The sequence below is a fragment of the Sturnus vulgaris genome, chromosome 19, assembly GCF_052056855.1.
Source record: "Sturnus vulgaris isolate bStuVul1 chromosome 19, bStuVul1.hap1, whole genome shotgun sequence".
NCBI lineage: Eukaryota > Metazoa > Chordata > Aves > Passeriformes > Sturnidae > Sturnus > Sturnus vulgaris.
Genome location: NC_142261.1, coordinates 2846070 through 2873915, shown reverse-complemented (window position 1 = coordinate 2873915; position 27846 = coordinate 2846070). Strand labels below are relative to the sequence as shown.

Genomic DNA, 27846 nt, shown 5'->3' with positions numbered 1-27846 from the left:
TGGGGGCAGGGGGGAGTGGCTGCAGGGAGCTCTGGCCCAGGGCTCTGAGTATTTTCCAGGGCATTGTTACATCCACATCTCCATTCCTCCAGCAGGGATCTGCCCAGCTCAGGCTCCAGGAACACTGATAGCTTGAGAACATGAAAACTGGAGCTGAGCAACCCCCAGCACTGCCAGGGCTGGGTAAGAAAAGAGACAGAGGCTGAGAGAGCCCATCACCCAACTTTATTAAGCTCCAGTGGCTAATGAGCAGCATGGAAATAACACCAAGGGCACGTCTGTCTTCATTAGCCTCCCCTCTGGACAGACTCCAGGAATTAAGTACCATTAAAAAGTAACTTCTAAAAAATAAAGCCATTGAGAGGTTTGCTCCCTTCTGAAAAATACCCAGTAGAGCTTGGAGTTGTGTTTTGTGTGAGGAGGAGCTGCTTTCTCTCTTCCAAGCCAGCTTAACAGTTAACAAAAGAAAAGCAGGTGCCAGTGCAGCAGAGGTCCAGTTCTCAGGTGCTACACCCTCAGCCAAGCACAGCCTTGGCTCTGGAGCTTTGCTGCCACATTGGGAATCAAAGGAGAAACTACCTTTAATCAACTCTGTTTAAAGAATAACTGGACCTACATGGTCCTTCCTCACTTCTTTTTTACAGTGAACTTCACCAATGCCAGTCATGCCTGTGCTTGGCATCCTGTTCTTACCCCCAGCACGAGCTCCTCTTGCTGCTCCCTTCCCCAGGTCATTGCTCACAGACATCCTACAGCAAGGGACCTTACAATTCCTGCTCCAAGAAGACCTGGATCCCAGCTCATGGCACAAAGCTCAGCCTGACCCTGGTCCAAGAGCTGGCAGCAATACAGGGCCCTCAGCAGCTCCTGGAAAGCTGATTTGGGTGACTTGGCTTTGGGTGAAAGTCTATGAACAGGAGATTTTAAACAAAAACTCTCCCTGCTCCTGCCTCCCCCTCCCCAGTTAAGGTTAGTAACGCTGTACATTCCACCTTAGCAGCAAGGAGGTGGTGCCCCTGATCAGGATTCACAGTAACATCAGGCTGTCGGCACATGGAGTACAATCATCACAGATTAATAGTTACAACAGGCGTGAGCAGATTAAGGACCACGCTAACATGGTTTACCTACAGTACCCCTTCTTAAAAAAATACTTTATTCCTAAACTAAAAATCACTCAGTAACTTGGTTTTTGGAGCCCACCAGGCAGAGCCCAGTGTGGCCCCTGAGCCCTGCAACGTGATGGAGTGTTTTGTACACTGACAGAGAACAGCCAAGACAGCACACGTGTCATGACAGACATTCAGAGGGAGCAATCAGCATAAAGCAAGACTGCTTAAGGGCTTGTGTGCGGGAACAGTTCATGGCAGTGCTTCCTAAGCTGTGTCCGACACCAGCACCAGCCAGGCTGCCGGAACAGATACATTCTATCGTTAGGGAAAAGCTGAATAATCAACTGATATATTCATTGCTTCTAATGCACTAGAGAACACCACAGGCTAATAGGCTCAAGCAGAGGTGTTTGCTGACCACTTGCCGAGTGCTGAATGCATAAGGACAGGTGAGATTCTTCAGAAGAGAGCAAGAACTGCTGTAAACAGTTTGACTCCAACAATCTGTGGGGCTGTAAGGTCAGTGGGGCAGGGCCTGGGCCTGCCCAGCCCTGCGCTGCAGGAGCTGCTTGAAAAAACCTTTCACCAACTTCTACATCTTGATGTTGAAAAGGCCGAGTTTAACCAAAACAACAAGGCTGCCGTGTGGCCCAGGGTGCAGCACTCCTGCCCACAGGAATCCTGTCCCCGGGAATCCTGCCCGGGGTTAGGATTTGAACACGTGCACGGCCCGTACCACGTACTGGCGGCAGATGGGGCACTCGCTCATCCTCTTGCCGCACTTGGTGCAGGTGACCATGTGGCCGCACTCCAGCAGCACGCAGTCGATCACGGCGTCCATGCAGATCCGGCACAGGCTGTCGTCGTCCTCGTTCAGCTGCATCCTCTCTCCCTCTGCAAACCAACAGAGGGAGGTCACGGCTCTGGGCCCTGCAGAGCCAGGACAGTTCCAGCCTAGCCAGGCTCCATCCCCTCACGTGAACTTTTTTAACCCCAAGCTACAAATTAATCTATATTCCTCCAAAAACAAGCAAAGAAATAAGAACTACAAAGCCTCTCAAGTGAACGTCCAATATTTGGCTTCATTCTTTAAACTCAATAAACTATGTTCTATTCAGAATGTAATGACTGTGAAATAACATGCTGGATTAAAATTCAGAGCATGTTGATTTTCCATCTCAGAGCTCACTGTTTGGCAGAACACTTTCCCCAGAAGATTAAACACAATAATAATAAAGCAGACTAAGAAGTGGAAGTCTTAAGTAGGCCATAAAGGTGGCAGAAGTGAACAAAACCCGTCAAGTTTCATTGCAAATAGTCACCATCCCCATCAATAACTGAACATTCCATCAGATCATGGTGGAAAAAATAAATCTTAAGTTTTTTCCCAAGTTTTGTGTGAGCAGGAATTGGTCTGAGGACAAATTACACAAGTGAAAGACTCCAATTGCTGTGTGGAGCAGAGGGTAGAACAGCAGCCACTGAACCACAAGATTTATCATGAAAATGTGAACTCAGACCAAAGCACTTGGACTTTTTTTGCTGTAGATTTTAATTCTGCAGTAACAGACCTGAAGTGCCCTGATCTGCACGGCTACAGAGCAGCTCTGGCTGTGAAACCCAGCAAAGCACATGGAGGTGCCAAGTTTCAGTTCTCTGAGGAACCAGCTCTCAGTTGTGCAATTTTACCTTCACCATGAAAGCTGAGCTCTCCAAGCTTTGGAAGAAAGTCTCAAAAAACCAGCACAATCATGGAAAGCTTTGTTTAATCACCACAACCACGTTCAGCTACTCTATGGACACCCTGCACTGTTAAAACACATTTTCCAGGTGTTCCAGCAGAGCAGACTAAGTTCAAATACCGAGTTCTTCCACTGGCAAAACCAAACCAGAAACTGGAAACCAGAAATTCCGTAGTCATAAGAAAGCAGAAATGAAGTATAAACCTACGTGTCTTGTGGTTCTCCTCATTCTCTCTGTATAATCTGCTCACTTTTTCCACAAGTTCCCATTTTTCACAGCATCCTGAGTAGTTGACAAAATTGCAGGCGAGGATTTCCTTCAGCTGCCGAACACTCAACCCTTCAATGTCTTCCAGACTGGAAATATCGGACAGGGAGGCCCTGGCTCTCTTCCTGGCCAGCCCTGGGGTCTGAAACACATCAGTTGTGTGCCCTGGTTAGTTCAGAGCACCAGAGCTGGAGCACATGAAGCTGCAGCAGCTTGGCTAAAATTTAATTCTTTTTGAAGCCAATGTGTGCAGACATTCATTGCTAGACACAAACTCTGGAAGAACTAGAGCATGAGGCCAAATGCTGGCAGAGATCTAAAACACTTTATGGTGCCACATGCCAAAAATCTATTCTTTGGATAGTTCATATCTCACCTGCTCTTCTGCACTTTCTTCGTCTTCATTATTTACAGATGTTTCCGTTTGTCCCTGTGTACAAAATGAAACTGATCAGGATAAACCCCCATGTTATTCCCTTATAAAACATTTTTCTTCCTACCAAGGTGATCACAGGTGACAATGAAATGGCACTTTGAAGTTCCAATTGCTACTAATCATTCCAGGTTTAAGTCACTTCTGACATGAACTAGGAATCTTTGCTAATTATCTCCAGGTTTCAAGTGCAGGGTACAAAAGGCATTTTCCTGCCCCTCCACACTGTGTCAACTGGTGTTCTATTTTGATACATAACTATTAAAAAAAATATAAAATAAAGCAACGCTATCACATGAAACATGTTAATCACTGTACCCGTGAAGGTGTTCCACTTCCTGTGCTGCCCCTTCTGTTGCCAAGTTCTCCTGGGTTTGACATGGACACAGAGGTGGAAAAGGGATGGGTAAAAAAGCCCGAAGTCTGTGAGCGTGACGAGCGCAAGCTGCCAGTGTCCATGTCCTCCTCCGAGCCCAGGCCATGGTGGCACAGCACCAGGTCCACCAGGTCTTCCTTCTCCCTGCAGGTGTCCGTGGGGATGTTTCTGAGGATCAGGTACTGACGCAGATCCTTCACTTTCAATCTCATTAGCTGAGGGCGCTGGAAGGCCGTTTCTTGCAGCAAGTGACAAGTGGAACATCTTCGGAGATTCTCTTGTAAGACTGAACAAACTGAGCAAAAATCCTTTTTGCAGTCACAGCACACGTGCTGAGGGGAAAGGAGGGAACCATTCAGCTGTGGGTCACAGGAAACAAATCCAGGCCCTGCTCTCTCCTTCTCCAGGCTACAGAATTTACTATTAGCTCTTCCACTGTCAGCTGTGACAGACAATTTTTAATATTTAAATACAGAAAACTGCCCTGTCAGTTTTGCAAGTGTTCCAAGAGAGTCTCTCACTCTTTTGGCACTGCTGAAGCCGATTTGAGGTTTCAGTGAAAAATATTATGAATAGACAAATGAATAATGTACTCAAGTTGTAGTTCAGACAACAAACGAAACTAAAACCAATTTTATGGTCTGTTAAAATACTTCTGAATATACTGCCACTGCTCCTTTCACGTGTAAAACAACAGTATAACCCCAAATTTAGCGAACCTACTTCTTCCTCAACTGATTCCAAGAACTTAAAGTAAGCCTTGCATGTGATGAATCACATGGGAGGGAAATACTCCCAAAAGCCCAGATGTCACTGCTCAAGAGAGCTTTGTTCAAAGGACTCACAATACACAAAAGCTGAGATAGACAAGACTGTCAGCATTCCAGCTGCTCTGAACAAACCCCAGCTCCTCAAGGTTTTCAGGATTATTGTAAATTAATATTGGCTTCAGAAATGTCCCTACACAGTGCTTCATTCACCAAAGCCTTGCCCTGTGAACAGGACACATAAGGGGAAAACAACACAGAAACTGAGGGAAGAGGCTTCATGATTATCTGAAAGAGCTGCAGAGGATTAGGTCACTGAGGGGACAAAATAACAATCCTGGACAGTTGTGATATACAGGAATAATAAAACATTAACAGTCTCAGTTTTATTTATCTGCATTAACCCACGAACCTGCCTCCCAAAGAAGGAAGAGGCTGTTGGAGCACAACAGCACTGAGCAGAACTAAAGCTGGTCAGGAAACAACCAGAACTGTGTGAAAACTTCCAGAAAGAACTCTAATATCTAATAGTGTGTTTTTAACTTTCCTATCACCCAGTTTGTTCAGTCCACTACTCATTCACTGTTTGGTGCCATCTTCAAAACCAGATGTGATTTACTGTTGAAGATTCTGAAGCTAACACACGTACCTTACAAATGAGAGTCCATTAATTTTCAGGCCAGCCCAGATCCAATGTGGCACTGACTAATGAACATCAGACTTAACTAATGTCTAATCCGGGCTGACAGTAATGTCCTCTGACCTCAGAATAAGGCATTTCCTCCCTCCCTGCCTATATCTGACTCGGGTTTCTGAGAAATACACTCTCATCTCCCAGTTCAGAGGGGTAAAAATGCAGTGCAATAGGGAACATACTCACTTTTTTCCTGAAAACTGAGAAGGAGAGTCCACAGGCTTTGCAGACGATGTTGGTGCCAGCTGCAGCAGGAGCTGGATATGCTGAGAATCCTGTGCTTGGTGTAAACCTGAACGGGCCAGCACCTCCCCCAAAGCCAGCCTGCTGGCCACGCACTGCTCCCGTCCCCATGACTTCATTCAGCAACCCGCAGCAGGAAGCCCACATGGAAGTAGCTCCCGCCTGAAAACATCACAAAGCAAACAAAAAAATCAGTGTCTGAAAGCTCACATCAGATGTGACTTGCTGCTGAGGAGCCACTTCACTCCATCTGCCACCATCCCAGGAGCTTGTGGTGCCAACTCCTGAGCTCCAGGATCCCAGCACGCTGTGACAGAGCAGCTCCACTCCCAGCTGAAATCCAAAAATTTCCCTCCCAGAGGCCAACGCAGGCACAGGGAGCTCACACTCACAACTCCTCTTCTGGAGAACTCGCCACAAAAAGAGCCAGGAATTTGAGGAGTGATGCAAGAGTGGAGCAAGGAAGGAGTGACTGACAGCCCATTGCAGGTGAGGGGCAAACCCAGAACGGTGACAGCAGAAACAGCAACTTCTCATGATTAATGCAGAACTGTCCCTGCAGGATCTGCTCCAGAACTCATCCAGCTCTTCCATGACTCACAACAAAACTCTCTCTAAAATAACATCCCTGGTTTTCAAACTTGAAAACCAACTTTCATTAGAAGATAATTACAGTCTGGTTTCACTGAGAAAAAAACGTTTTTCAAGATCTCCCCAAACCTCCTTGTTTTGTTGCCTCATAAAATGTCTAACAAAAGTCAAAATAAATCTAAATAAACTTACTTTCTATTGATTGTATCTCAGTTTTGAGTCACATAATCTTAAAACACTGGAAATTCTGAATACATAAACAAAGTGCTACTTTTTATCCCTGGAAGCCTTTAGCACTGGATTCTCTATCAAAAGCTCATATTCTACTTCAAGGTGGAATTTGGACTCCAAGTTGGGCAGGTCACAAGTTTAATCACTGTCAGGTGTCTCCCTGAGACCTGCTAGAAAAAACACGAGGGGCAAACAGAATCACATCAGGTTCTCCCTGAAAGGAAGCTGAGGGGGTGCAACTTCCTTTAAACACAATTAGTTTTTTTCATACTTTTTTCTTCAACAGCTCTTTTTCATTCCAGGGCAGCATCTTTCCTTTTTTTTTTTTTTTTTTTTCCCCCAAAGCACCAAGACAGAAAATAATTGCTTTTGAGACTTTTAATTCTTGCTGTAAAACCCCAACCAAACAGAACATGCACTTCAGCTCTGTAACGTGGTGCTTTAATTCCTGTAGTAACTACACTAATTTCTAGATGAAATTGCACATTTGCCCTGAACTGAACACAATCCTCTTACATTTGTAGGAACTTAATGTCACAATAACAGGGGACAGGCCAGAACGTCTCCTTTCAAGCCACAGAGCACAAAAGGTAAGAACAAGAGCTTCAGTTACAACACCAAATATACATTCTAATTAAATCCTCCCATCATTATGAGTCTTTCAACGGCAGAATTCATGCTGATGAAACAAGAACCCTCCGTGCCCTGGGGTGCCCAGGCACAGGAGATCTTCCTCAGCTTCCTCCAGGGGGATGAACTCCAGCAGCCCTTCCATGACCTCCAGGGAGCTCTCACAGCTCACTCCAGCCTCAGACTAAAGCTTGTTTTATACTTCTCCACTATAAGCACTGTGGAAATGCATTAATATTAATTTTCCCTGGACAAGACATAATTATCCTGGTTTAATAGGCAAGAGGAATTAACTTGCCAGAAACACATCCTGAAAACCAATGACAGTCCAGCAAAGCTCTGAGTTTTAAAGCTTGGAACTTCTGAAAAATACTTCCACTCCTCCTAAGGGAAAGCTGCAACACAACCTTTCCTTTCATTCATTAGCTGTTCTTCAAAACTAATTATGTTAATTAAGTATCTAAAAGATTTCAAAGCAGCCACATATAAATAACAGAAAAATAAAATAATGAACTGAAAGGATCTGTCAAAATTCAACTTCCTTTTTTACAAAACTGTAGCCTGTTCAGGGGGTCACAGCAGCAGCAGGACACACAATGACTAAAAGGACATGAGACATTTGATACCACAACCCTGGCCTGAGAGTTTAACACCTGCTTCTTAGACTTATTTTATTCCAGAGCCTGTACCAACTGTTCAGACATCACTGTCAACACCAAATATATATATTTTTAGAAACTTTTTGTTAGCCATTTTGGACACACAGAAGTTGATGGTATCAAACAGAAAATCTCTTTTTCTGGCTGCCAACCACCCACTTAAGGTGAAAGGTAAGGCTACGTAGGCATTCATTTTCCCCTTAACCTACGTCACCTGTGGATTCCTTCTATGCCCTCAGGTCATTAACTGATAATTTAATTACAGTGTCTAGACTCTCTATATTGCTCTGTAAAGGAAACGGCTGAAAAGCACCAACACAACACATAAATTAAACACGCTAAAACAAAAAATCCCTCCCCTGAGAATTCATCAAAACATTCCAAATTTCTGCACCAAAACCATCAGTCTCCACTTCCATGGACAAGCTGCCATCGGTATAATCCCTCTCCATACCTTATGTGCATCACCCAGGAGCAAAACCCTGCGTTCCAACTTCTCTGCTGTTGGTTTTGGCTTTAAGGGTGTTTAGTTACCTGATGAGGATTTCACCTGCTGCTCCTGACACACCTGTGCAAGCTGGGTGTGCTCGCAAACCCGCAGAACGACAGGAGAGCGGCGAGAGGGATTTCTTTTAAATAATTTTAACTGAAACTTCCTCTTTACACCCACCCTCGGGCCAAGCAGAGCTTTTCCGGGACGGCACAGCAGCCCCGGGCGCGACGCGGCGCCTCAGGGGAGCGACGGCGGCTCGGGCCCCCCGGGGCGCCCCTCACAGGCCCGGCCCGGGCCCGGCCCGGCCGCTGACTCAGCGCGGGGCCCCTCGGCTCAGCGCTGCCGGCCCGGGCGTCCCTCAGAGCCGGGCGGGACGGCGGCCACGGCCTCAGGCGAGCCGGGAGGGGCGGCCCGGCCCGGCCATCCCGCCGGGCTCCTGGCCCCGTCACCCTCCCCGGTTGGCCCCCTCCTCCTTCCTTCCTTCCTTCCTCGGCGAGGGAGAAGCCCTTTCTCGGCTGGCTGAACCCCTCGCCCTCACCGATCCCCCCCTCACCTTCATGGCCGCTCCCGCCGCTCCAGCGCCGCGTCGCCCCCGCCCCGCGCCGACCCCGCCGGGCCGCCGCTCGGAGGGCGGGCCCCGCCGCCGCGCCGCACGCCATTGGCTGCCGAGCCACCGCGCCGAGCGCCCATTGGCTGCTGCGCCCCGACGGCGAGCGGGAGCGACCAATGAGAGAAGAGGACACGGCGGGGCCGAGGGGGCGCGGAAATGTCCCGAGCGGGGCCGGGACACGCGGGGGGCACCGAGGGTGGCACCGGTGGTGTCACCCATGGGGCACCGATGGAGCACCGAGGGTGGTACTGGTGGCACTGATGGAGCACCGAGGGTGGCACTGGTGGTGTCACCCATGGGGCATCGATGGAGCACCGAGGGTGGCACTGGTGAAGCCCCGAGTGTGTCACCGATGGACCACCGAGAGTGGCACTGGTGGAACAGTGAGGTTGTCACCGATGGGGCACCGAGGGTGTCGCCCATGTGGTCACTGATAGTGGCACCGATGGTGGCTCCGAGGTGATGCTGCCCCTCCACTCGGCCCTGGCACATCTGAGTGCTGTGTGCAGCTCTGCTCTCCTCGGGACAGGAGGGAAGGAGCTCCTGGAGAGAGTCCAGCAGAAGGCACGGGCACAGTGAAGGCTCTGGAGAGATGGTGGGAGCTGTCTGCAGAAGAGGGGGCTGAGGGGGGAATCTCAGCAATCCATACACAAACATCTCCAAGGGGTGCCAGGAGGATGGTGCCAGACTCTTTTTGGTGGTGCCCAGTGACAGGATGAGGAGGAAAGGTCATAAACTAAACCACAAGAAGTTTCACCTCAACATGAGGAAGAGCTTCTTTCCATGGAGGGTGGCAGAGCACTGGAACTGCCCAGGGAGGTCTTGGATTCTCCCTCTGGAGCCCATCCAGTGCCAGCCCTGCCATGGCAGGGACACCTCCCACTGTCCCAGGCTGCTCCAAGCCCTGTCCAGCCTGGCCTTGGGCACTGCCAGGATCCAGGGGCAGCCACAGCTGCTCTGGGCACCCTGTGCCAGGGCCTGCCCACCTTCTGAGGAAATAATTTCCCACTAACACCTAACCTAAATCCACCCTCTTTCAGCTTTATTCTACCAAGCCCTTTGGTGAGAACCATTAAACTTGATAAAATATTATTATTTAAAAAACCACTTCCAGCGAGCTCCTAGATGCCATTATTATTTTCTCTAGGTTGTGAGTGGGATATATACATAAAATAATAATTGTAGGTTGCAAGAACTGAAAGCTTTTAACCAGAAGATTACATTAAAGAAACCCCAGCAGTACAAAGTACCAAGGCTTGAGGAAAGCTTTATGTAAGAGCACACAGGGCCAAGAACCAGGCAGGCCTTTGCCAAAAAGAGGAACAGACAAAAGTGGCTGAAAATAAACATGGAGCACAAATCAAATTTACCCCTACAAAGAGTTGGATGCAATCTAATAATTTCTGCAGGAAGGATCTATTTTTGGAGCACATGAGATACAAGAAGTGGGTAAAAAAGAAAAAAATAAAATTGTGTAGTTGCCACGTGAATGGCACAGTCCTGGCAGCTTCAGGAGTAAGAGCAGATACTGCACACAGCCCAACTTCTGGATTTGCATTGACACCATATTTTAACTCAAAATCAGGTCACCTTTTTTCAGAAATGCTTGTGCTTCTTGACAAGCTTCAGATATGCTCTGAACTCATACACATGACTTAATAAAAAATGTCATTTTCCCCCCAATAATAGCTTGCCATTTTAGTCAAAGCAACAGAAAAAATAGAAAAGCCTTGTGAATATAACATTGGAGCTTGCAATGGCACATTCCTCACATTTCTTATGCAAAGAATTGCATTAAGACACCTTAAAAATACCAGTACAGTTTGTTTTTTAAGAAGTTCTATGTGATCTAAACCCTGTCAATTCAGTCACCCTTGAAGTACCAAGTTACACACATATTTTTGTTAATAATATTAAATTAAAACATGAGAAGTCCCTATGCAGTCGTTGTAATGGGGTAAAAGCTGTCCCAAACGAAGCAAAACCCAACATTTTCCCTTTATCTCTGTTGAAGATTAGCTAACAATAAATCCTCCCCAACACAGATGTTTTAGGGAGTAACGTGGGCCTGACAGAGCTGAGATCTGGTGACAGTGCTGGCAGCTGCACTTGCCACTCCTGCCTTAATTTGGGCAGATCTGGATGAATCATGTCCTTAACATGTGATTTGAGATGACTTTTACTGCATTAGTGTGCCCAGACTGTAACCACGCTGGGGGTTTTAAACGAGGATCTTTAACTGTGCCAGCTACTCCGTGGGTGAAAAGGAGCATTTCAAGAGGTTCTATTAATAAAAGACTTGCCCTCGCTGAGCCTCCTGGATTGTGCCAAAGCAGCATTAAAAGATTTAAATCTATTACTGCGAGATGTCCCATTTCCTTCTGCCACCAAATAACAAGTGACAACGACTCGCTGCAGCTCTATAATCCCCCAAGGTTTTTACACAGCACCAGAGACAGAGGTAGGGAAGTGATTCTTCCCAGGAATATTAATTTGGTTTTAATCTAACAATCTGCAAAATTTAATAACAGAGTTTAAAAAGATGAATTTAATCACTAGGCTTTACCTGGGGATTTCAGGTTGAATATTAATGGCTATGGGAAGAATCAGGGAATCACAGAATCAGAATGGTTTGGGTTGGAAGGGATCCTAAGGTTCATTTATTTCCAACTCCCTATCCCAGATTACTCCAAGCCCCATCCAGCCTGGCCTTGGACACTTCCAAGGGTCCAGGGGCAGCTACAGCTTCTCTGGGCACCCTGTGCCAGGGCCTCCCCACCCTCACAGGGAGGAATTTCTTCCCCAAATCCCATCTAACCCTGTCCTCTGCCAGTGGGAGGCTATTCCCTGTGTCCTGTCACAGTCTCTCTCTATCTTTCTTGTCAGCCCCTTCAGGCACAATTAGGTCACCCCAAAACTTCTCTTTTCCAAGCTGAATAACCCAAATTCTCTCAGCCTTTCCTCATCGAAGTGCTCCATCCCTCAGATCATCCTGGTGCCCCCTCTGGCCTCGCTTCTGGGCACAGCCTGTTCTAGGTAAGATAAAAGATTACTTTTTCAACTGTGTTACCTAATCTTGGATTTAATACAATCAAAGTCATCTCTCACTGCTGGTTTTTAGGCGTGAGAGCTGATTTAAATATACTTTAAAAGTGTATTCTAAATGTTCTCTCTGCACCACGCACTGAAGGATTGTCAGCAGAGTTCACACTTTGGTTTTAGAGCGTTGCACAGAAACATCAGAACCAGATGTTTGTAATTTCCTTTCCCCTCCCAGTCCTTGCACAGGCCGGCTGCAGGCTGGCCTTTATCTCATCCCCCTCCCCTCCCTGGCCTGCCACGCCACCAGTTCCGTGTTTCCACCCAGGCCATCGGGGTTTATTTTCAGGAAATGTCAGCAAATTGACCTTTATAACATAATAGCTGCTGTTACTTCCTGCGTTCTGTATTCAGACACAGCTCAATGAGTTCATTGAGGGCGAGGAAAGGATCATTAATTACACCACCAGCAGCAAGCTACAATGTTAAGTTTCTTAAATGTAAATGTATCCTAGAAAATTACTCCCCGCTTGATTTGCCTCCTCCTCCTCCTCTCACCACCCTCAGGCATGAATCAGGCGCAGCGCAATGGAAATCCCCGGGGACATGCAGATGTATAATAATATTGAGTTTTGTTTTGCTCTCACTTACAAAAATGAGAACTATTATAATAATTGGAGTATTTTCTTTGGGAATAGGATGCCTTAATGAAGTACTTTAACAAGTTATCAAGAAAATAAAAACTTACATGTGGAAACATCTTTATGGCATCACAACTAACTCACAGGAAATCCAGAGGGGAGTGAATTCACTCTGTGGTGTTGTTCTCCGTAACATGGAAATGCTTGTGTCAGGCACAGAGAAAATGTATTAGATAGGTGGGTTCATCTAAATTTTACTGTATAAAAGATGTAACTTTTTACCCCTCGGGGTGTTTGACTTGCAGAAACCTCCACCTTGTAGCCTGTGCAGAATAAACGACCTCTTTTCCAACCAGACTCTATTTAGAGAGCTCCCAAAATCAATAAACCCACCAAGCCACTGCCCGTGGTCATCTGTACCTCACCTGGTACAAATGTGGCCATCTCGGTTAATCACAGGATCATTAAGGTTGGAAAAGACTTCCAAGATCATCAAGTCCAACCTGTGACCAATCACCAAAGCCTATTGAAAAGTGCCATGGCTACTTACTTGTTTTCTGGACACTTCCAGGTGTGATGACTCCATCACTTCCCTGGTCAGCCCCTTCCAATGCTTCACCACTGTTTCAGTGAAGAAATTTTACCTGGTGTCCACCCTGACCTCCCCTGGCCCAGCCTGAGGCCGTTCCCTCTCCTCCTGTCCCTGTTCCCTGGCAGCAGAGCCCGAAATCTCAGGGAGTTGTGCAGAGCCACAAGATCCCCCCTAGGCCTCCTTTTCTCCAGGCTGAGCCCCTTTCCCAGCTCCCTCAGGAATTCTCCAGCTCCTTCCCAGCTCTGTTCCCTCCCCTGGACCCGCTCCAGCCCCTCAAGGTCTTGCCTGAAGTGAGGGGCCCAGAACTGACCCCAGGATTTGCGGTGCCTCAGCAGTGCCAGCACTGAGGGCAAATGTCTGTTCTTTATCTAGCAGATAACTCCTCAGGACTGCAGCGGCCCAAGCGTAGCCCGTCCCCTCGCTGTCCCCAGCCGCGGCCTGGCTGCAATGCGGGGCAGTTCGGGGGAGCAGCCCTGCCATCGGGCGGACCCTTCTCTCCCCGGAACGTCTCTCTCGCACCCGGCCCGTCTCGGCGGGCCCGCCGTGGCTGCGCACAGCCCTTACTCTGATTGGCTGCGGCGCGGCGCGCGCGCCGGCGGCGCGGGCGGTGATTGGCCGGCGGGGAGGGCGCGCGCGGTTTCCCGGGCGACGGACGGCCCGGCGCCGCCATGGCGAGCGTGCACGACAGCCTGTACTTCAACCCGATGCTGACGAACGGCGTCGTGCACGCGAACGTGTTCGGTGTCCGCGACTGGGTCACCCCACACAAGATGGCCCTGCTCGTGTTGCTCAGCGAGCTGGGCCGCGCCGGCCCGCAGCTCGGCCTGCTGGAGAGGCGGCGGCTCAACCGGCTGCTGCTGCCGCTGCTGCAGGTCGGGGCCCGGGCCGGAGCGGGGGGAACGGTGGCCCCGTTGTGTCGTGGCCTGTCGCGACATGTCGCTGTCCTCCGCAGGGTCCGGATATGGCGCTGTCGCGGCTGCGCAAGGCCATCGAGGAGTGCTGCCCGCAGCTGGCCGGCTCCGTCCACATCAGGTGCGGGGTCCGTGCGGGCGGGGCGGGGGAAGAGGCACCGAGGCCGCCGTGCGAATCCTCTGCGCTGTTCGTGTCCGCTCTGAGCTCTGAAACGTGTACGTGTCAGCTTCTAAAAGCACACATTTGGGCCAAAGCTCTACTTCGACAGATTTATTACTTGTCGTAATGAAGTTTCTGAAAGGCACCAACATCGAAGTGATCAGATTTAAAGTTTCTGCGGGACAGAAGATCCGTTGTCATATCAGATAACTCACTAAACAGCAGCAGTTCCAAAAATGTAATCAGTCAAGAATTTTAAATTTCAAAAATAAAAATCAAAAAGGGCTCCTATTTGTTTTAAGAATAACCATCTCGTCTAATTATTCTCTTTTTAATAAAGACCTATTTAAACAGAAAAAAAAAGCCCAAACCTGATTATTATTTGGTTTACCAATATTTAATATGATCTTATTTATCTCATTACGAAAACGTCCTGGGTCCAAGAAATTAGTTATTACTTGTTTGTGTTTGCTCATTTATGCAGAAGCAGGGGAATATTTTATTTTATGTCTGTATTATACCCTGAAAAATGTCACTTTGTTCCCCTGTTGTCTGTATTAATATCCTAAAAAATCTTATTTTCTTCCCCTGTTTAGGTTAAAACTTATGGCAGAAGGAGAACTGAAAGACATGGAACAATTTTTTGATGACCTTTCAGATTCATTCTCAGGGACAGAGCCAGAAGTTCATAAAACAAGTGTAGTAGGTAAATAATTGTTCTCCATAAGGTATTTTTGATGTGATATCTATCATTGATGTGATTCCCTCAGGACACAGCTTTGTTATTCTGGGGAGGTGTCAAATTGCAGAATGTCATTTTTTCTCTTGCACAGATGTTGCATATTAACCAATAGTTTTGCATATTGTGAGGTTGTTAATGTTTTTAACAATTTATCACTTATCTTTAGTGACATTTGCTACTAAATTAAGACCAGATTCACACCCTGCAGCACTGAGTTGTGTCATTGAGATGAGACTCATTAATTTCTATTCCATTTCTCATTCATTTCTGTTTAATGAGGAATTAAATGATGTTATTTAAGCTGTTGGCTGTGATTTTAGTGTCCTGTCTGCAGCAGCACCTGACAGCCCGTGCTCACAGCAGGCATTTCCCTCTCCAGGTCTGTTCCTGCGCCACATGATCCTGGCATACAACAAACTTTCCTTCAGCCAGGTCTATAAACTTTACACAGCACTCCAGCAGTACTTCCAAAAAGATGAGAAAAAGGATGGAGCCGACGAGAATGAGATGGAGCTGACAAATCCAGAGGATCTGGATGGGAAAATGGAGAAAGAAGAACTTGATGGGCCTTTAAGGTGATAAATTCGTGTTAAAGCCTTTCTCACCTCTTCAGAAAATTAATCTTTTATTTTTTTTAAAGCGTCTTGCAGCCGGGCTGAGCTTTGTGGCCGCTCGTTTCCTTGGTGCCACCGTGTGGTAGCATTTGTGAGTGGCTCGGGAAGGTGGCACTGCCCCATCCTCATCCTCACAGCCCAAAGGCTGTTCCTGCCCACAGTTTCCCACTGCTGAGTGACTCCCTCTGGTTGTCACGTGCTAAAACTGTTGGAGAGGTCACTTCTGCTTTCAACGAGGAAAGATTGCTCAATAAGGAGAAGTTGAACAGTTTTGTTTTGCTTTTCTCTCCAAATAAAAGAACTCACGTCTACCTCAAAAAGGAGAAGCAAATGCTGAGAATTTCCACCTGCTGAAGATGTGCTCCATTGTAAGAATAATCCTGAAATTATTTTATGTGTCCATATATTTAAAACGGACTTTGCAAACTGTGTTTGTATAAACTTGTGCAGGAGTTGCTGCATCATGAGTCAGACAGCAGCTTTTGGGGTCTGGCTGTGTGCTAGACTTGCTGGCTTTTCCACACAGTATATGTCTTGCAGAACAGCTGTTTCCAGCAGTGATGGATGTGGCCAAAGTGCCAGTTCATCTCCTTAGGATTGTCTTCAGAAGACAGAAAAAACAGAGCAGAGCCATTTGAATATGTCAGCCCTAAATCTCCTCTCTGCTGTTTTTCTGTAGTTTTTTTAGGGTTTATTTAGGGTAACGTTGCTCTAAACTACAGTCCCTGCAGCTTGAAGCTAAACTGTGTGAAATCATTTGGATTGCTGACTTTGATGGAGTAAATTTTGTTCTTTATTAAGTTTTCTCAGTGTTCCTTCATGCTTTGAGGTGTAATACCTCAGAAAACTTTATAAAGCAAAAGTGTGGGGTGTCTGATGAAATGTGTTTCTGTGTTGTCTTTCCTTGCCCCTGTTTCTAACCAGAGTGTTTCTTACCAGGGAAGAAGAGATAGCTTGCAGTGGGCCTCTTTCCCAGAAACAAGCAGAGTATTTCCTTTCTCAGCAGGTATTTAATTCTCATTAAAGTGGAGGAAATCTTCCATAGCATGAATTTCACCTTGAATTTTATCCACAGTGTCAGCTGTGATGTTTTCTCTGGTCTGGTAGAGGCTTGTTGATATCTTGCATGTTGTTGCTCAGTATGAGCACTTGGGGCTATGAGTGTTTTATCCAGACATGTCACCATATGCTGATATTTGGTTCTCAGAAGGTCCTTCTGCTCTGCTTGCCTCACATTTCTGTGAAATGTGCTGTTTTGTTGGTTATTCCAGCTGGTAAATAAAAAAAGGAACAGAAATACACATGGACACAAATGTCAGTAATTCAATAGTCAGTAATGCTAATTTTAGTAAATACATTTTTGTAATTTTTTATTAATTTAACTGCTTGCCAAAGCAAACTGTGGATTTATTGATTGGTTTTCCTGAGGGTTTGTTTTTTTTTTTTGCATGAGAAGATACATGTAATTCCAGTGAGCAATGTGTGGCAATAGTTCTTCAGAGAGAAACTTAACCAGAATTCTTTAAGTGCCTTTAAACAGTCCTTTGAATAAGGTTTTATTTGACTTGGTCTCTCTGATCTCTGCAAAGTGAACACTATAATATAGTATAGAATCAAACTTCCACTGTCATAGTAGGGCTGCTACAAAATCTTCTTTAAGCAGATAACAACCTGACAATCCTGTACCACAATATATTTTTATAACCCTCCTGATGGAGTTACATATCTTACTTGTGCTGTTCAAATTTTATTCCAGGCTTCTTTACTAAAGAATGATGAGACAAAGGCTCTTGCTCCAGCATCTTTACAAAAGGAATTGAATAACTTGTTAAAATTTAATCCAGACTTTGCTGAAGCAGTAAGTATCTTTTTCTTCATCCAGAATGGTTGTAAAAGGATTTTTTATCTCTAGGATAGGATTATTTGGGAGTAATTTATTCTGTATTGAAATATAAGTAGTGAGCAAGTTGCATGTAAATGTTTAGTAATTCAGACTAAAACTCCTGAAGGTGCAGAAATCTTAATTAAGCAAAGTACTTCCCCTTTGTTCACAGATATAAGCCTCTTAATTTTGGTGGGACTGAGTGCATTCTTGTTCAACTAAATCTAAAACTTATTTCTTTTACCCACATTTTCCTAAGGAATTTCAGGCCTTGTACTCCTGTAGTTTAAAAATCAGTATTAAGTGCAATATCTGGTAATTTTTCTGGTTGTTGTTCACTTTGCTTCTAGTCTTTAATAGCAATTTATACTGAAAGCCACACCAGACCTGTGGTGTGAACTTTTGCTTTGTCCCTCAACAGCTTCTTCTTGAGCAACTTCATAAGTTCAAGTCTTTAGTGCTTTGCTTTCTACCTCTTCCTCCCAGCAGCCTTGGGCTGAGCTGACAGGATTTTCCTTGCTGCTGTTTGGAAGGCTATCCTTGAAAGGGCTGCCATAGTCCCTGGCTGGACTTGACAACATAAAGGATTATCCTGCCCAGGATATCAATGCCAAAAAGAAAATACTTAATTTTAGCATCTCCTTTTTAACTGCACAGCATTTGGAAGCAGTGCTGATGTTTCTTAGACAGACACTGTGGGAGTTGTGCCTCCATTCCCACTCTCATTTCACACATAAATACAGGGATTCCACCTCTGTAGAGATCCCAGACTCTCTGGGATCATTCTGACAGCCAGATCTTGTAATTTTCACATTTGGCAGATCCTGTTAGGGTAGACAGCCAATATTGTCCAACAAATTATCCAATTTTATCCAGAAATTCTGCCCAGGTAGTGTCAATATTGCAACTTCTGATCAGTATTTCATGGTTACATGTTTTGGACAAAAATACCTAATAATTATAAACAAAAACTCTGGTTTAGTATCTGTACAATTAAAGCTGATTTTGTTTCTCTTTCCAGCATTATTTAAGCTACTTAAACAGCCTCAGAGTGCAGGATGTCTTCAGTTCCACACACAGCCTCCTGCATTACTTCGACCGGCTGATCCTCACGGGGGCAGAGAGCAAAAGCAACGGGGACGAGGGCTACGGGCGGAGCCTGCGCTACGCCGCGCTCAACCTGGCGGCCCTGCACTGCCGCTTCGGCCACTAGTGAGGAATTCAGCCCGCGGCATCTCAGAGTGCTGCAAAGAAACCTCCCCTTCCTTCTGAAAATCCCTTCAGGGCCTTTCTCTCACTTGACAGCAGCTGTGGTTGGGTTGGGATCCTCTTGTGGTCTTGATTTGTTCGGGTTTGTTTTTGTTTTGGTGTTTATTTGGTTTCCATAATAACTGAGCCATCTAAGAGTTGGCATTTGTCTGTGTCCTGGGTATTTTAAGTGTTCAATTGCATTTCCATGACCTCAGAAGGGTGAGTGGGCATGAGTGCCTATTTTCATCCATATTTTCAAGAAAGTGTGGTTGGTTTTCTGCAAGTCAACATAGAGCTGATGATCTGGCAAAATAATTAAACATAAAAAACCATCCAAGCTTTTAAAATGCCATACGGGTGGGATTTATTTTGTTGATAAAGCTGGCCTACCCGTCTTCATTTGTGGTTTGCATTTATTGATTGCTGCCTGGAGGCATGATGTGAAAGGACTGGAGAGGGGAAGGACACATTGCAAAGTTGAGAGCAATAATTTCTACACAGGCAGAGTCTAAATGTTGCCCCTGTTCAAACAATAACTTGGCACCATAACTTGGCCTGTACAGGGTTTGAAAGCCCACGTTAGGGGTTACAGCTGCATTTTGGTTTGCAGATGTCAGACTTATTGTCCTGAAATCCAGAATGCACTGCTGAGTGCTGGGAGGAAAACACAGGCTGTTAAATCAGAGATCTGAGTGCATTATGCATAATTCAGATCAATATTCCTCTGGATCAGGATGCTGTATCTTAAGCACTGTAGGAATACTAATTGTTCTCCCTCTGTGTGCTCATAGCCAGCAGGCTGAACTGGCACTTCAGGAAGCCATCAGGATTGCCCAGGAGTCCAACGACCACGTCTGCCTGCAGCACTGCCTGGTAAGAGCTCTGTTCAAATGGGGCTTGAGTTGTTCTGCTCAGTGAACTGTTGCAGAACTTCTGTCACAGCAGCATCTCCCCCAGGGATTTTGACTGCCCAGCAGTGGGGTGACATTGCTCCTGGCACACAGGGCAACAAACTGCAGCATCATGGGATGTTTTGTTGCAGCTCAGGATTAATTTCTTAAGCAGGAATTGTTACCCCAGAGATCTCAGTAGCAAGCTCAAAGTTGAGTCTTAGATATTGTAAAAAGAAGTATTTCAGAAGCTTCCTCCTTCCTGTCTGTTGAATTCTCAGAGTAACCAGCCACCTTTTAGAGCAAGTAAAGTGGGAGGGAAGGACTTGGATTTCTCTCTATTTTTCTCCCTGTAATTAACATTATAATGAATTGACATCAATGGTATCAAACTCTTGACGTGCTGCATTCCACAGTTCACTGTATTTTTGTGCATCACTGAACCTCCAGCGTAGGCTGGTGCCACACCAGCATCCCAGCCTAGCTGCACTTCTGATGTTTTGCTGTGCAGCATTTAGTAGAAGTTTCCTTGGAATCAATCCTCAAGTGGTTTGTATTTCCAGTGAGTTTTTGTAGATTCTGTAACAGCAAGCCAAGTTAAAAGTGCTGCAGCCATCAGTTATTTGCAATGAGATTTTGATCTTTTTCCTTGCTAGAGCTGGTTGTACATCCTGGAGCAGAAGATATTTGATAGCTGTGTTCTGCTGGAGCACTCTGTGAACAAATCCTTACATTTTGGATTGCCAGTGAGTCTGTTTCATCAATCCTTACCTTTATTCTGGGACAAACCCATGTGGTGATGGGCGTGTTTGTGATCAGAGTTTGGGGTTTTCCAGCTTGTCTGTTCAAAAGATGTGACTGGATTTAAACAAACATGTTTTAACACTCCAAAAATCTTAGCTGTTTCTATTACTTTTATTCTTTATATTAACAAGCCAGAGTTCAGTTGCTTTAATGCCAGAGCATTATTGCAAGGCTCACTGGTTTTCCTTCAAACTTGTTTGATTTTTCAGGCTGAAAATCTCTGTGGCTACTGGCCCAGGCACCATTTTGGTACAATCTGGTGCTCAGGGGAGGTTCTTAGGCCTCCACCTTCCCTGAAGCTCAGTGCTGATGCCTCTAGCAGGGCTTTGAACACATGTTTACTTGTACAGCTCTGTAAAATCATGCAGGGCAGCCCTCCCCTTTGGTGGTTTGTGCCCTGACAGATATGTTGTCTGTTAATGTTTAGTTCTGTCTCCAAATCCATTAGTCCTTTATTAAGAGAATTGTTCTAAAATGGACTAAACTGCTGTTGCTGGGAGATAGGAGCAGACGTGGCCTCTCTGTGGGGAAGGGAAGGAAAGCAAAGGCTCTGTTTTCACAGCAGTTCTGGAGAAATCCAGGTACTGGTCCTGTCCTCCTCCATAAGATTTTTGTGTGGAGGAGTGGAAATTACCTTTCACATCCAACAAAATGACATTCACATATGTGTGGGTGTGCATAAGTGAGTATTTAAAGAAATGCCTGGAGCAGTGTTCCTTTGTATGTGCTGTCTTTTTGGGATTCTTTTTTAGTAGTTTAGAACTCTGCTGCAGTGTAATTTGCAAGCCTGGGGTACTCTGTTGTCTTCTGACACTGTAGGTATGTTTTTTTTCCTTCTTCCCAGTATCTTGCTTCCTTGGGAATACAGTCCTTGGTTCAGCAAAGAGCTTTTGCAGGAAAGGCTGCCAACAAACTAATGGATGCCTTAAAAGATTCTGATCTGTTGCATTGGAAGCACAGCCTGTCAGAGCTCATTGACATCAGCATAGCACAGAAAACAGCCATTTGGAGATTATATGGCCGCAGGTATTTGTTTTGTTTGGAACTCCTGGATTAGCTGCTGCACTTGTTAGTACATAATGCATTTATATAGGTGTAACAAGTGACTGTGTCTCTCCAGTGCACTAAAATAAAGCAATCAGACTGTGATTCAGTGCAGGCTGAGTGCAATTATTTCCATTCTCTTGTGTTCCTTTAAAACTCCTACTGAAGAAGAGATAGAGTTTCCATTTAGTAGTGGCAAATAGATCATAAATTGTTCCTGTGCCCCCTTTTCAGCATCTCTGTGCTTTGGCTGCATGCAGCTTTCAGTCTGTAGTACTTGCTGTGCCTGCACAGTCCAGAGTCCTTGGACAGCAGTTGTAAAGTTTTACAAGTTTTCCTTCTTCCAGGCCCTTGACTTAACCAGACAATGTAGACTATTGTCATAAGACCATAAATTAAAAAGGGTTGTTGTTTGCTGCTTGAGAACTAAAAAGTATTTCTCTTGCATAAGCACCATGGCACTTCAACAAGCCCAGACCTTGCTGAGCATGAACAGTCTGGAGGCTGTGAACGTGGGCGTTCAGCAGAACAACACCGAGTCCTTCGCAGTGGTGTTGTGTCACCTGGCAGAGCTGCACGCCGAGCAGGTGAGCTTCAGGGCTATTTGCACAAGGTGCCATTTGGTGAGAGGAGGTGTGGGTGTTACTGACAGAGGGTGCAAGACTGGACTTGTGGTTTTTTCTGCCTTTAACGCCTGCTCTGGGGGCAGAGACAATGCAGGGTGTTTGCGTGGCAAATCCCTTCCCTGAAGGTTGTGCTGAAAGGGAGGGGAGCAGGGCCTGCCCTGCTGCATTAATCAGTTTCCTTCTGTTCCAGGGATACTTTGCAGCTGCATCTGAAATACTGAAACACCTAAAGGAGAGATTCCCTCCCAACAGTCAGCATGCACAGGTAGCATACTTAGCATTCAGCCTGTAAGTTATGTAACTATTATACAGTAGGATCTGAATCCCACTGCTCTTGAGTTTTCCTCTGGTTGCCTTGGGCTATACATTTTCTCATTTCCCTTGGCTCGTCCTCATGGGAAGCTGTGCAGCATCAACTTTCTTACAAAAGCATGGAAAAGCTGTCTGTGTTGTTTTCAGACTGGTGAGACATTTCTCTCACCACAGCCTCCTAAGATGAAGCTGTTCAAGTACAAATTTCATTAACAGAGAAATATACATCTGCTTCATGAGCACATAGAGCAATTAAATGCTCTGCATTGATTTGAAGCTTCAAAGTTCTGTTTAATTAGTCCTGGTTATTTTGATATATTACAATCCAGAAATAACTGAGATAATAGGCTAATTGCATGGTTTTTGTGTGACTCTGGGAAACATTGCTACAGGAGTCTATAAGATAGTATTTACATTGAAGTGTTTGAGATCCCATTAAATACAATGTGAGCCTTCTTTTTTCACTACAGAACAAGTCTACTAGTCTACAAGTCTCAAATCATTAGTAATGATTTTAAGAGCCTTTTTAGTTAAAATGCAGTCGAGTAGGTGAGCTTCTATATTGAAACATTAATCCAGACCTGAGCATTTCTGTTGAGGACAGTAATTCAGTAAATTCAATAATTGGACAGTGGAGTTAGTGTGTCTAGACACAAATACCCCCAGGGGAAAATAAAAAGTAAATTCTAATTTGGGATTAGAAAATGAGCAGACACAACTTCTAAAACTTGTTTCTGGATATTCTTTGTTTAGCTTTGGATGCTGTTTGATCAGAAAATACAGTTTGAGCGAGCCATGAACGATGGCAGATACCATGTAGCAGATTCTCTCGTAGCAGGAATTACAGCACTTAATAGCATTGAAGGTGTATACAGGTAAGAAATTGTGGCTCTTCATGCACTTGCAGGTGTGTTCCATGAAGAAAATGAAAAATTTAGCAAAATGATCACTGGCACATGTGCTCACATATTTTTCCCTTTTCAGAACTAGTTAAGGTCATGTTGTCTAACCTATTGGGCTACTCCCTTAGAGCATGTCCTGCAAAGTAATTTGTAGTTGTTTCTCTGGACATTTTAAGAACTGGAACAGCTGAAGTTGGTGTTATTCTAGAGCTGTGAATCTGTTGTGGTAACGTCTTCAGAATCTGTTATACTCAAACCTGAGCACAAAGCAGATTTTTATGTAAAATAGATGGGGAGGGAGCTCAAGCCTTGAGCGAATTCCTCTGTGGCTTGGTTTCTACATCTCCAAAATGGAACAATGTGATTTTTTTTTTCACTCACCTTAATGAGGTCTTGTTTCTAAATGAGAATGACATGTTAAAAATAGTTAGAGTTAAAACTTGGTATTTGGTAAGTATGAAAACCAAGTTAGTGTTCAAAGAATTTCTCGTTGATTTTTCAATGAGGCAAAGCACCTAAAAGCAGCCAGTGCCAGTCAGCTGGAAGAGCAGTATTCAAGCTGTGGGACCTGATGCTTGTCCTTCTGGAATTGGACTGATCATGAATTCCCTGATCTTTAAATATTCTGCTCAGTGTCTGGTTCAGGGTGTTTATACCCATCCCCTGCTGCTCTGCATTTGGTCCTGACTTCCCTGTTCTCCATTTTCCTGTTGCTCTGTATCCTTGTTAGCTCAGGCCAATTTTAGCTGCTTTACCTCATACCTGTTTTTCTCACAGATAATTACTTACACTTTCTAGCTTGCATGTCCTCCCACTTCTGTTGCCTGTTTGGCCTTTGGTTTTGGCAATCCCTGGTTTCTATCTAAAGCTGTTTTATGAGTTTGATCCTTTCTGCCTGGGAGCTGTCCAGTTGGCACCAGGGAGATCTGTTTTTCCTCCTGTCTGTGTGTGCAGCATGTGTACACTTTGTCAGGGTGCCAGTCTGCAGTTACAAGAAACACAGGTCACACAAGAGACCTGTTTTACTGTGTTCTGAAGAGCAGAATTCTTTACAAAATACAAAAATACAGTGATGTTTTCTTTCTACCACAACAGAAAAGCCATTGTATTGAAAGCCCAAAATCAAATGTCAGAGGCACACAAACTTCTGCAGAAATTGTTGATCCACTGCCAGAAAATCAAGAACACTGAGATGGTGATTAGGTAAGAATGTTTCATTTTCAGAGTATTAAAGCCACTTCGCAGTGATTAGAATCAGCCATTTCAATTTGTCTGTGTTCAGACTTCACTAGTCTTCAGATTACCTGCTGTGATTCTGAGATTACAGAGTCATTTCAATTATTAATCACAGTATGGAGGAATCCTCAAAATATTGTGTCATTTAGACCTAGTTGTTTTTAATATGTAAACTAAAAGGTGGTAAACCAGAAAATTAACCCCACAAAGTTCATGGAAGAAGGAAACACTGCATCTAAAATAAATAGGAAATAGAATTAGTTGTTTGTGTAGTTTTATCTTGGTGTAAATCTTGAGAGAGCTACGGTGTTATTTAATCTTTTGTGTATCTGTGGCATCTCCTCTTAAGGGTGTAATTTACATTTATTGTATATGCAGCAGCATAATTCATAATAAAAACAATACCATTGTGGATGGGATAATTCCCTGGGAAACAAGTGGACATTTGTCGTCCAGAGTAAAGGTTTGTAACTGCTTGTCTCTGTTTGCTCAGGGTGCTGCTGTCCATAGCAGAGCTGTACTGGAGATCCTCGTGTCACACCATCGCGCTGCCGGTGCTGCTCCAGGCTCTGGCCCTGGCTCGGGAATACAGCCTGCAGTACTTGGCTTCTGAAACTGTGCTGAACTTGGCTTTCTCCCAGGTAGGTCTGATTTGTGTTTTCACAGGGCTGCAGGGCAACATTTATTCTGGGGATCTGGATGCTGTTTTTATTCCTGTGAGATTTAGGAACGCAACTTTGTTGGAATTAAATTATTGATTCTGAAGAAGCAAACTGAATGTAAAAGCTTTCGAGGAAGTTAATAAAAGTTGTTTCATGTGTATCACTAAAATGTATAGGTACTGTATATAATTAAGCAACATAAATTTCCCCTAATGTCTTCAGTTATTCTTTTATGTTGGTATTTTGGCTTTCTAGTAGCACAGGTTGGTTTGTATATTAAAAATAAGGCTGGTAATGAGTTCAATTATATTGTTTATTCTGAGAGACATGGCTGTCAGCACTGACTGAGTGGAGAAGCTTTTCCCAATCATTTCAGAGAGCAGCTCATTTCTACTACAAGTTTTGATTTAAAAGAAGATTGTGGGGGAAAAGATGAAAAAAAATTTGTGTGTTACATCCTGGTATTAGAAACAGACGTGGCTTGTGTTGGTGTTCCGTGAAGAAGCTGCTCCTATCAGTGGATTCCAGTGTGAGACCAGCAAGTATTTCTCTTTCAGCTGATCCTTGGCATTCCTGAACAAGCCCTGAATATCCTGCACATGGCAATAGAACCTGTCCTGGCCCACGGAGCTGTCCTGGACAAAGGCTGTGCCATGTTCTTGGTGGCCAAATGTCAGGTGGCTTCTGCAGCTTCCTACACTCCACAAAAGAAGATTGAAGGTAGTGTGAAGCGTAATTCTCTCTGAAACTGCTCAGACACTGTCTGTACTGGAGTCCTGCTACACCAGAGCGTGTTACCTGGTTATTGGATACAAAATTAATTTGGAATTAGTTGTTCCACAGATGTTTATAATGGAACACTGTTTATCTGCATACTTTCACACACATATTTTGCAGCAAAGGCTGAATAATAGAAACTAGCTGAGAGACCACGTTGCTAAGACACAAATGGTTTTGAAAAGCTGAGGAATTTATAATTGGCCTCCTTAGATTTGAGCTGCCTTGCTTGGAGTTCTTACTGTGATATTTTCTTAAATATGACGGTCCCCCTTTTTCTCCACAGCTTTGGAATCTGCTATCTTGAATCTAAATGAAGCCAAGAATTATTTTGCCAAAGTGGACTGCAAAGAGCAGCTCAGAGACGTTCTCTACTTCCAAGCCCGGCTGTTCCACACCCTCGGCAAGACCCAGGAAAGGAACAAATGTGCCATGTTGTTCCGTCAGTTGCACCAGGAGCTGCCAGCACACGGTGTCCCCTTAATCAACGCCTTCAAGTGAAGCATTTAAAGATGAGATTTGTTTGTTTTCCTGTTTTGTTTTGTTTGTTGTTTTTTTTTTACGAACATCTTTTTATTGTATTTAGTCATCCGTGTTTCAGAATAACTGCCAATAAATCATGGTCTGCTCTTGAACAAACTTTTGTGTTTTGTAACACCAACATAATTTCCCACTCAGTTCGCTTTTATTCTGTACTTGAAATTAAGAAATTAGTGGGGAAAAAACAGACCCTCTTGACTGTGTTATGAACACACTGAGGGGAGTAGTGCAGTCATGAAGAAGTAGTGTTCTGTTCTTATAAGTGACATTTCCCGAATCAATGCAGGCTTTTTGAACACAGGGATACAAAAAATAGTGGAAAATGTAGGCAAAGCTCTTTTGTGCTCTTTTTAAGTGGTATGCAAGGGGGAGTCTCATTTAAAACGTGTCCTTGCTTTTAACCTGTCTGCAGTTGCTGTTTACACTGCAGAAACAGATGGTGCTGGCAGAAGGGGAAAAGACAAGGTTCAGTCAAAGAGGTGTAACAGTGCAAAGTCCTGGCACTGTTGTTTCATGTGTCCTTGTGCAGAGGGGGGGATGAGAAGAATGAAGAGTGGGAAACAACAATCCCAGCTCAGCTGAAATGGTTTTATTGTGCATGTTCTCCTCTCAGCACTGTGTGTCATTCACCTGCTCTGCTTTGATGGCTGAATAGATGGAGATCACAACTGACTGAAGTATCTGGAGGGGCCTCCAAGAAATCTGGAGAGAGATTTTGAAGTGACAGGACAAGAGGAATGGCTTCCTACTGGCAGAGGACAGGGTTAGATGGGACACTGGGGAGAAATTCTTCCCTGTGAGGGTGGGGAGGGAAGCCCTGGCACAGGGTGCCCAGTGAAGCTGTGGCTGTCCCATCCCTGGAAGTGTCCAGGTTGGATGGGGCTTGGAGCAGCAGGGATAGTGGAAGGTGTCCCTGCCCACGAGATGAGAGGTCCCTTCTAACCCAGACCATTCTATAACTGAATATGTGATGTGCTGGCATTGACTGCTAGCAATGAGATTCTCATTTTGGAAGAAAATCTCATTTTGGCTGTAGTGTGGAATTTGAGGGCAGACGGGATTGCACCCCAGTGAGTGTAAAAGTTTTGTGGGTGCCAGTCACCTGGTGAATATATAAAAGCTGAGCATCATTAAACCCCAGGAGATACCCTGCTTGGAAGCAGTAGATTTAACTATGTCATTGACACAACGCCACAAGAAAGCAAGACCAGACCTAAACCTGGTTCTGCTGGAGCCCAGACAGGTAAGGAGGAAGAGAGAAGCACTAAGGTGTGGTCGAGACAAGGATAGTCCGGTGTTAGTTTACACATTCCATTAATTAGTGCTGCATCGGGGCTGTTGGCAGATAATCAGAACCTTGATTTTAAAACGA

The 27846-nt window shown here is 44.9% G+C and overlaps 2 protein-coding genes across 3 annotated transcripts; one reads left to right on the top strand and one right to left on the bottom strand.

The window, feature by feature from the left end:
- Positions 1–203: 203 nt before the first annotated feature.
- Positions 204–13670, bottom strand: RNF34 (ring finger protein 34). 2 transcript variants are annotated; one of them, XM_088175957.1, is made up of 6 exons: positions 13432–13670; positions 5579–5797; positions 3874–4263; positions 3499–3552; positions 3063–3264; positions 204–2006 (listed from the first exon to the last, which is right to left on the bottom strand). In XM_088175957.1, the coding sequence occupies exons 2-6, from the start codon at positions 5780–5782 to the stop codon at positions 1819–1821; spliced, it is 1038 nt and encodes a 345-aa protein (XP_088032083.1). In that variant the 5' UTR covers positions 5783–5797; positions 13432–13670; the 3' UTR covers positions 204–1818. The 2 variants fall into 2 exon arrangements, with proteins under 2 accessions (XP_088032083.1, XP_014730433.1); XM_014874947.2 differs by lacking the exon at positions 13432–13670 and adding an exon at positions 8793–8885.
- A 51-nt stretch (positions 13671–13721) lies between these two features.
- On the top strand, positions 13722–26573 carry ANAPC5 (anaphase promoting complex subunit 5). The gene is made up of 17 exons (XM_014874996.2): positions 13722–13993; positions 14074–14153; positions 14789–14898; positions 15314–15509; positions 16488–16554; positions 17305–17406; positions 18452–18642; positions 19473–19554; positions 20228–20317; positions 21220–21401; positions 21871–22006; positions 22236–22310; positions 23111–23232; positions 24355–24462; positions 24989–25136; positions 25715–25877; positions 26221–26573. The coding sequence occupies exons 1-17, from the start codon at positions 13790–13792 to the stop codon at positions 26433–26435; spliced, it is 2271 nt and encodes a 756-aa protein (XP_014730482.1). The 5' UTR covers positions 13722–13789; the 3' UTR covers positions 26436–26573.
- Positions 26574–27846: the final 1273 nt, after the last annotated feature.

Excerpts from the sequence above, each read along its gene's own strand:
- RNF34 (XM_014874947.2), bottom strand. Across the intron at positions 3,553-3,873 it reads GAAGTGGAACACCTTCACGG|GGACAAACGGAAACATCTGT; the intron begins GTACAGTGATTA and ends TTTTGTACACAG. Across the intron at positions 2,007-3,062 it reads TGAGGAGAACCACAAGACAC|AGGGAGAGAGGATGCAGCTG; the intron begins GTAGGTTTATAC and ends GTTGGTTTGCAG.
- ANAPC5 (XM_014874996.2), top strand. The coding sequence starts at position 13,790 with ATGGCGAGCGTGCACGACAGCCTGTACTTCAACCCGATGCTGACGAAC. Across the intron at positions 14,899-15,313 it reads TCATAAAACAAGTGTAGTAG|GTCTGTTCCTGCGCCACATG; the intron begins GTAAATAATTGT and ends TTCCCTCTCCAG. Across the intron at positions 22,007-22,235 it reads CAGAGCTGCACGCCGAGCAG|GGATACTTTGCAGCTGCATC; the intron begins GTGAGCTTCAGG and ends CTTCTGTTCCAG.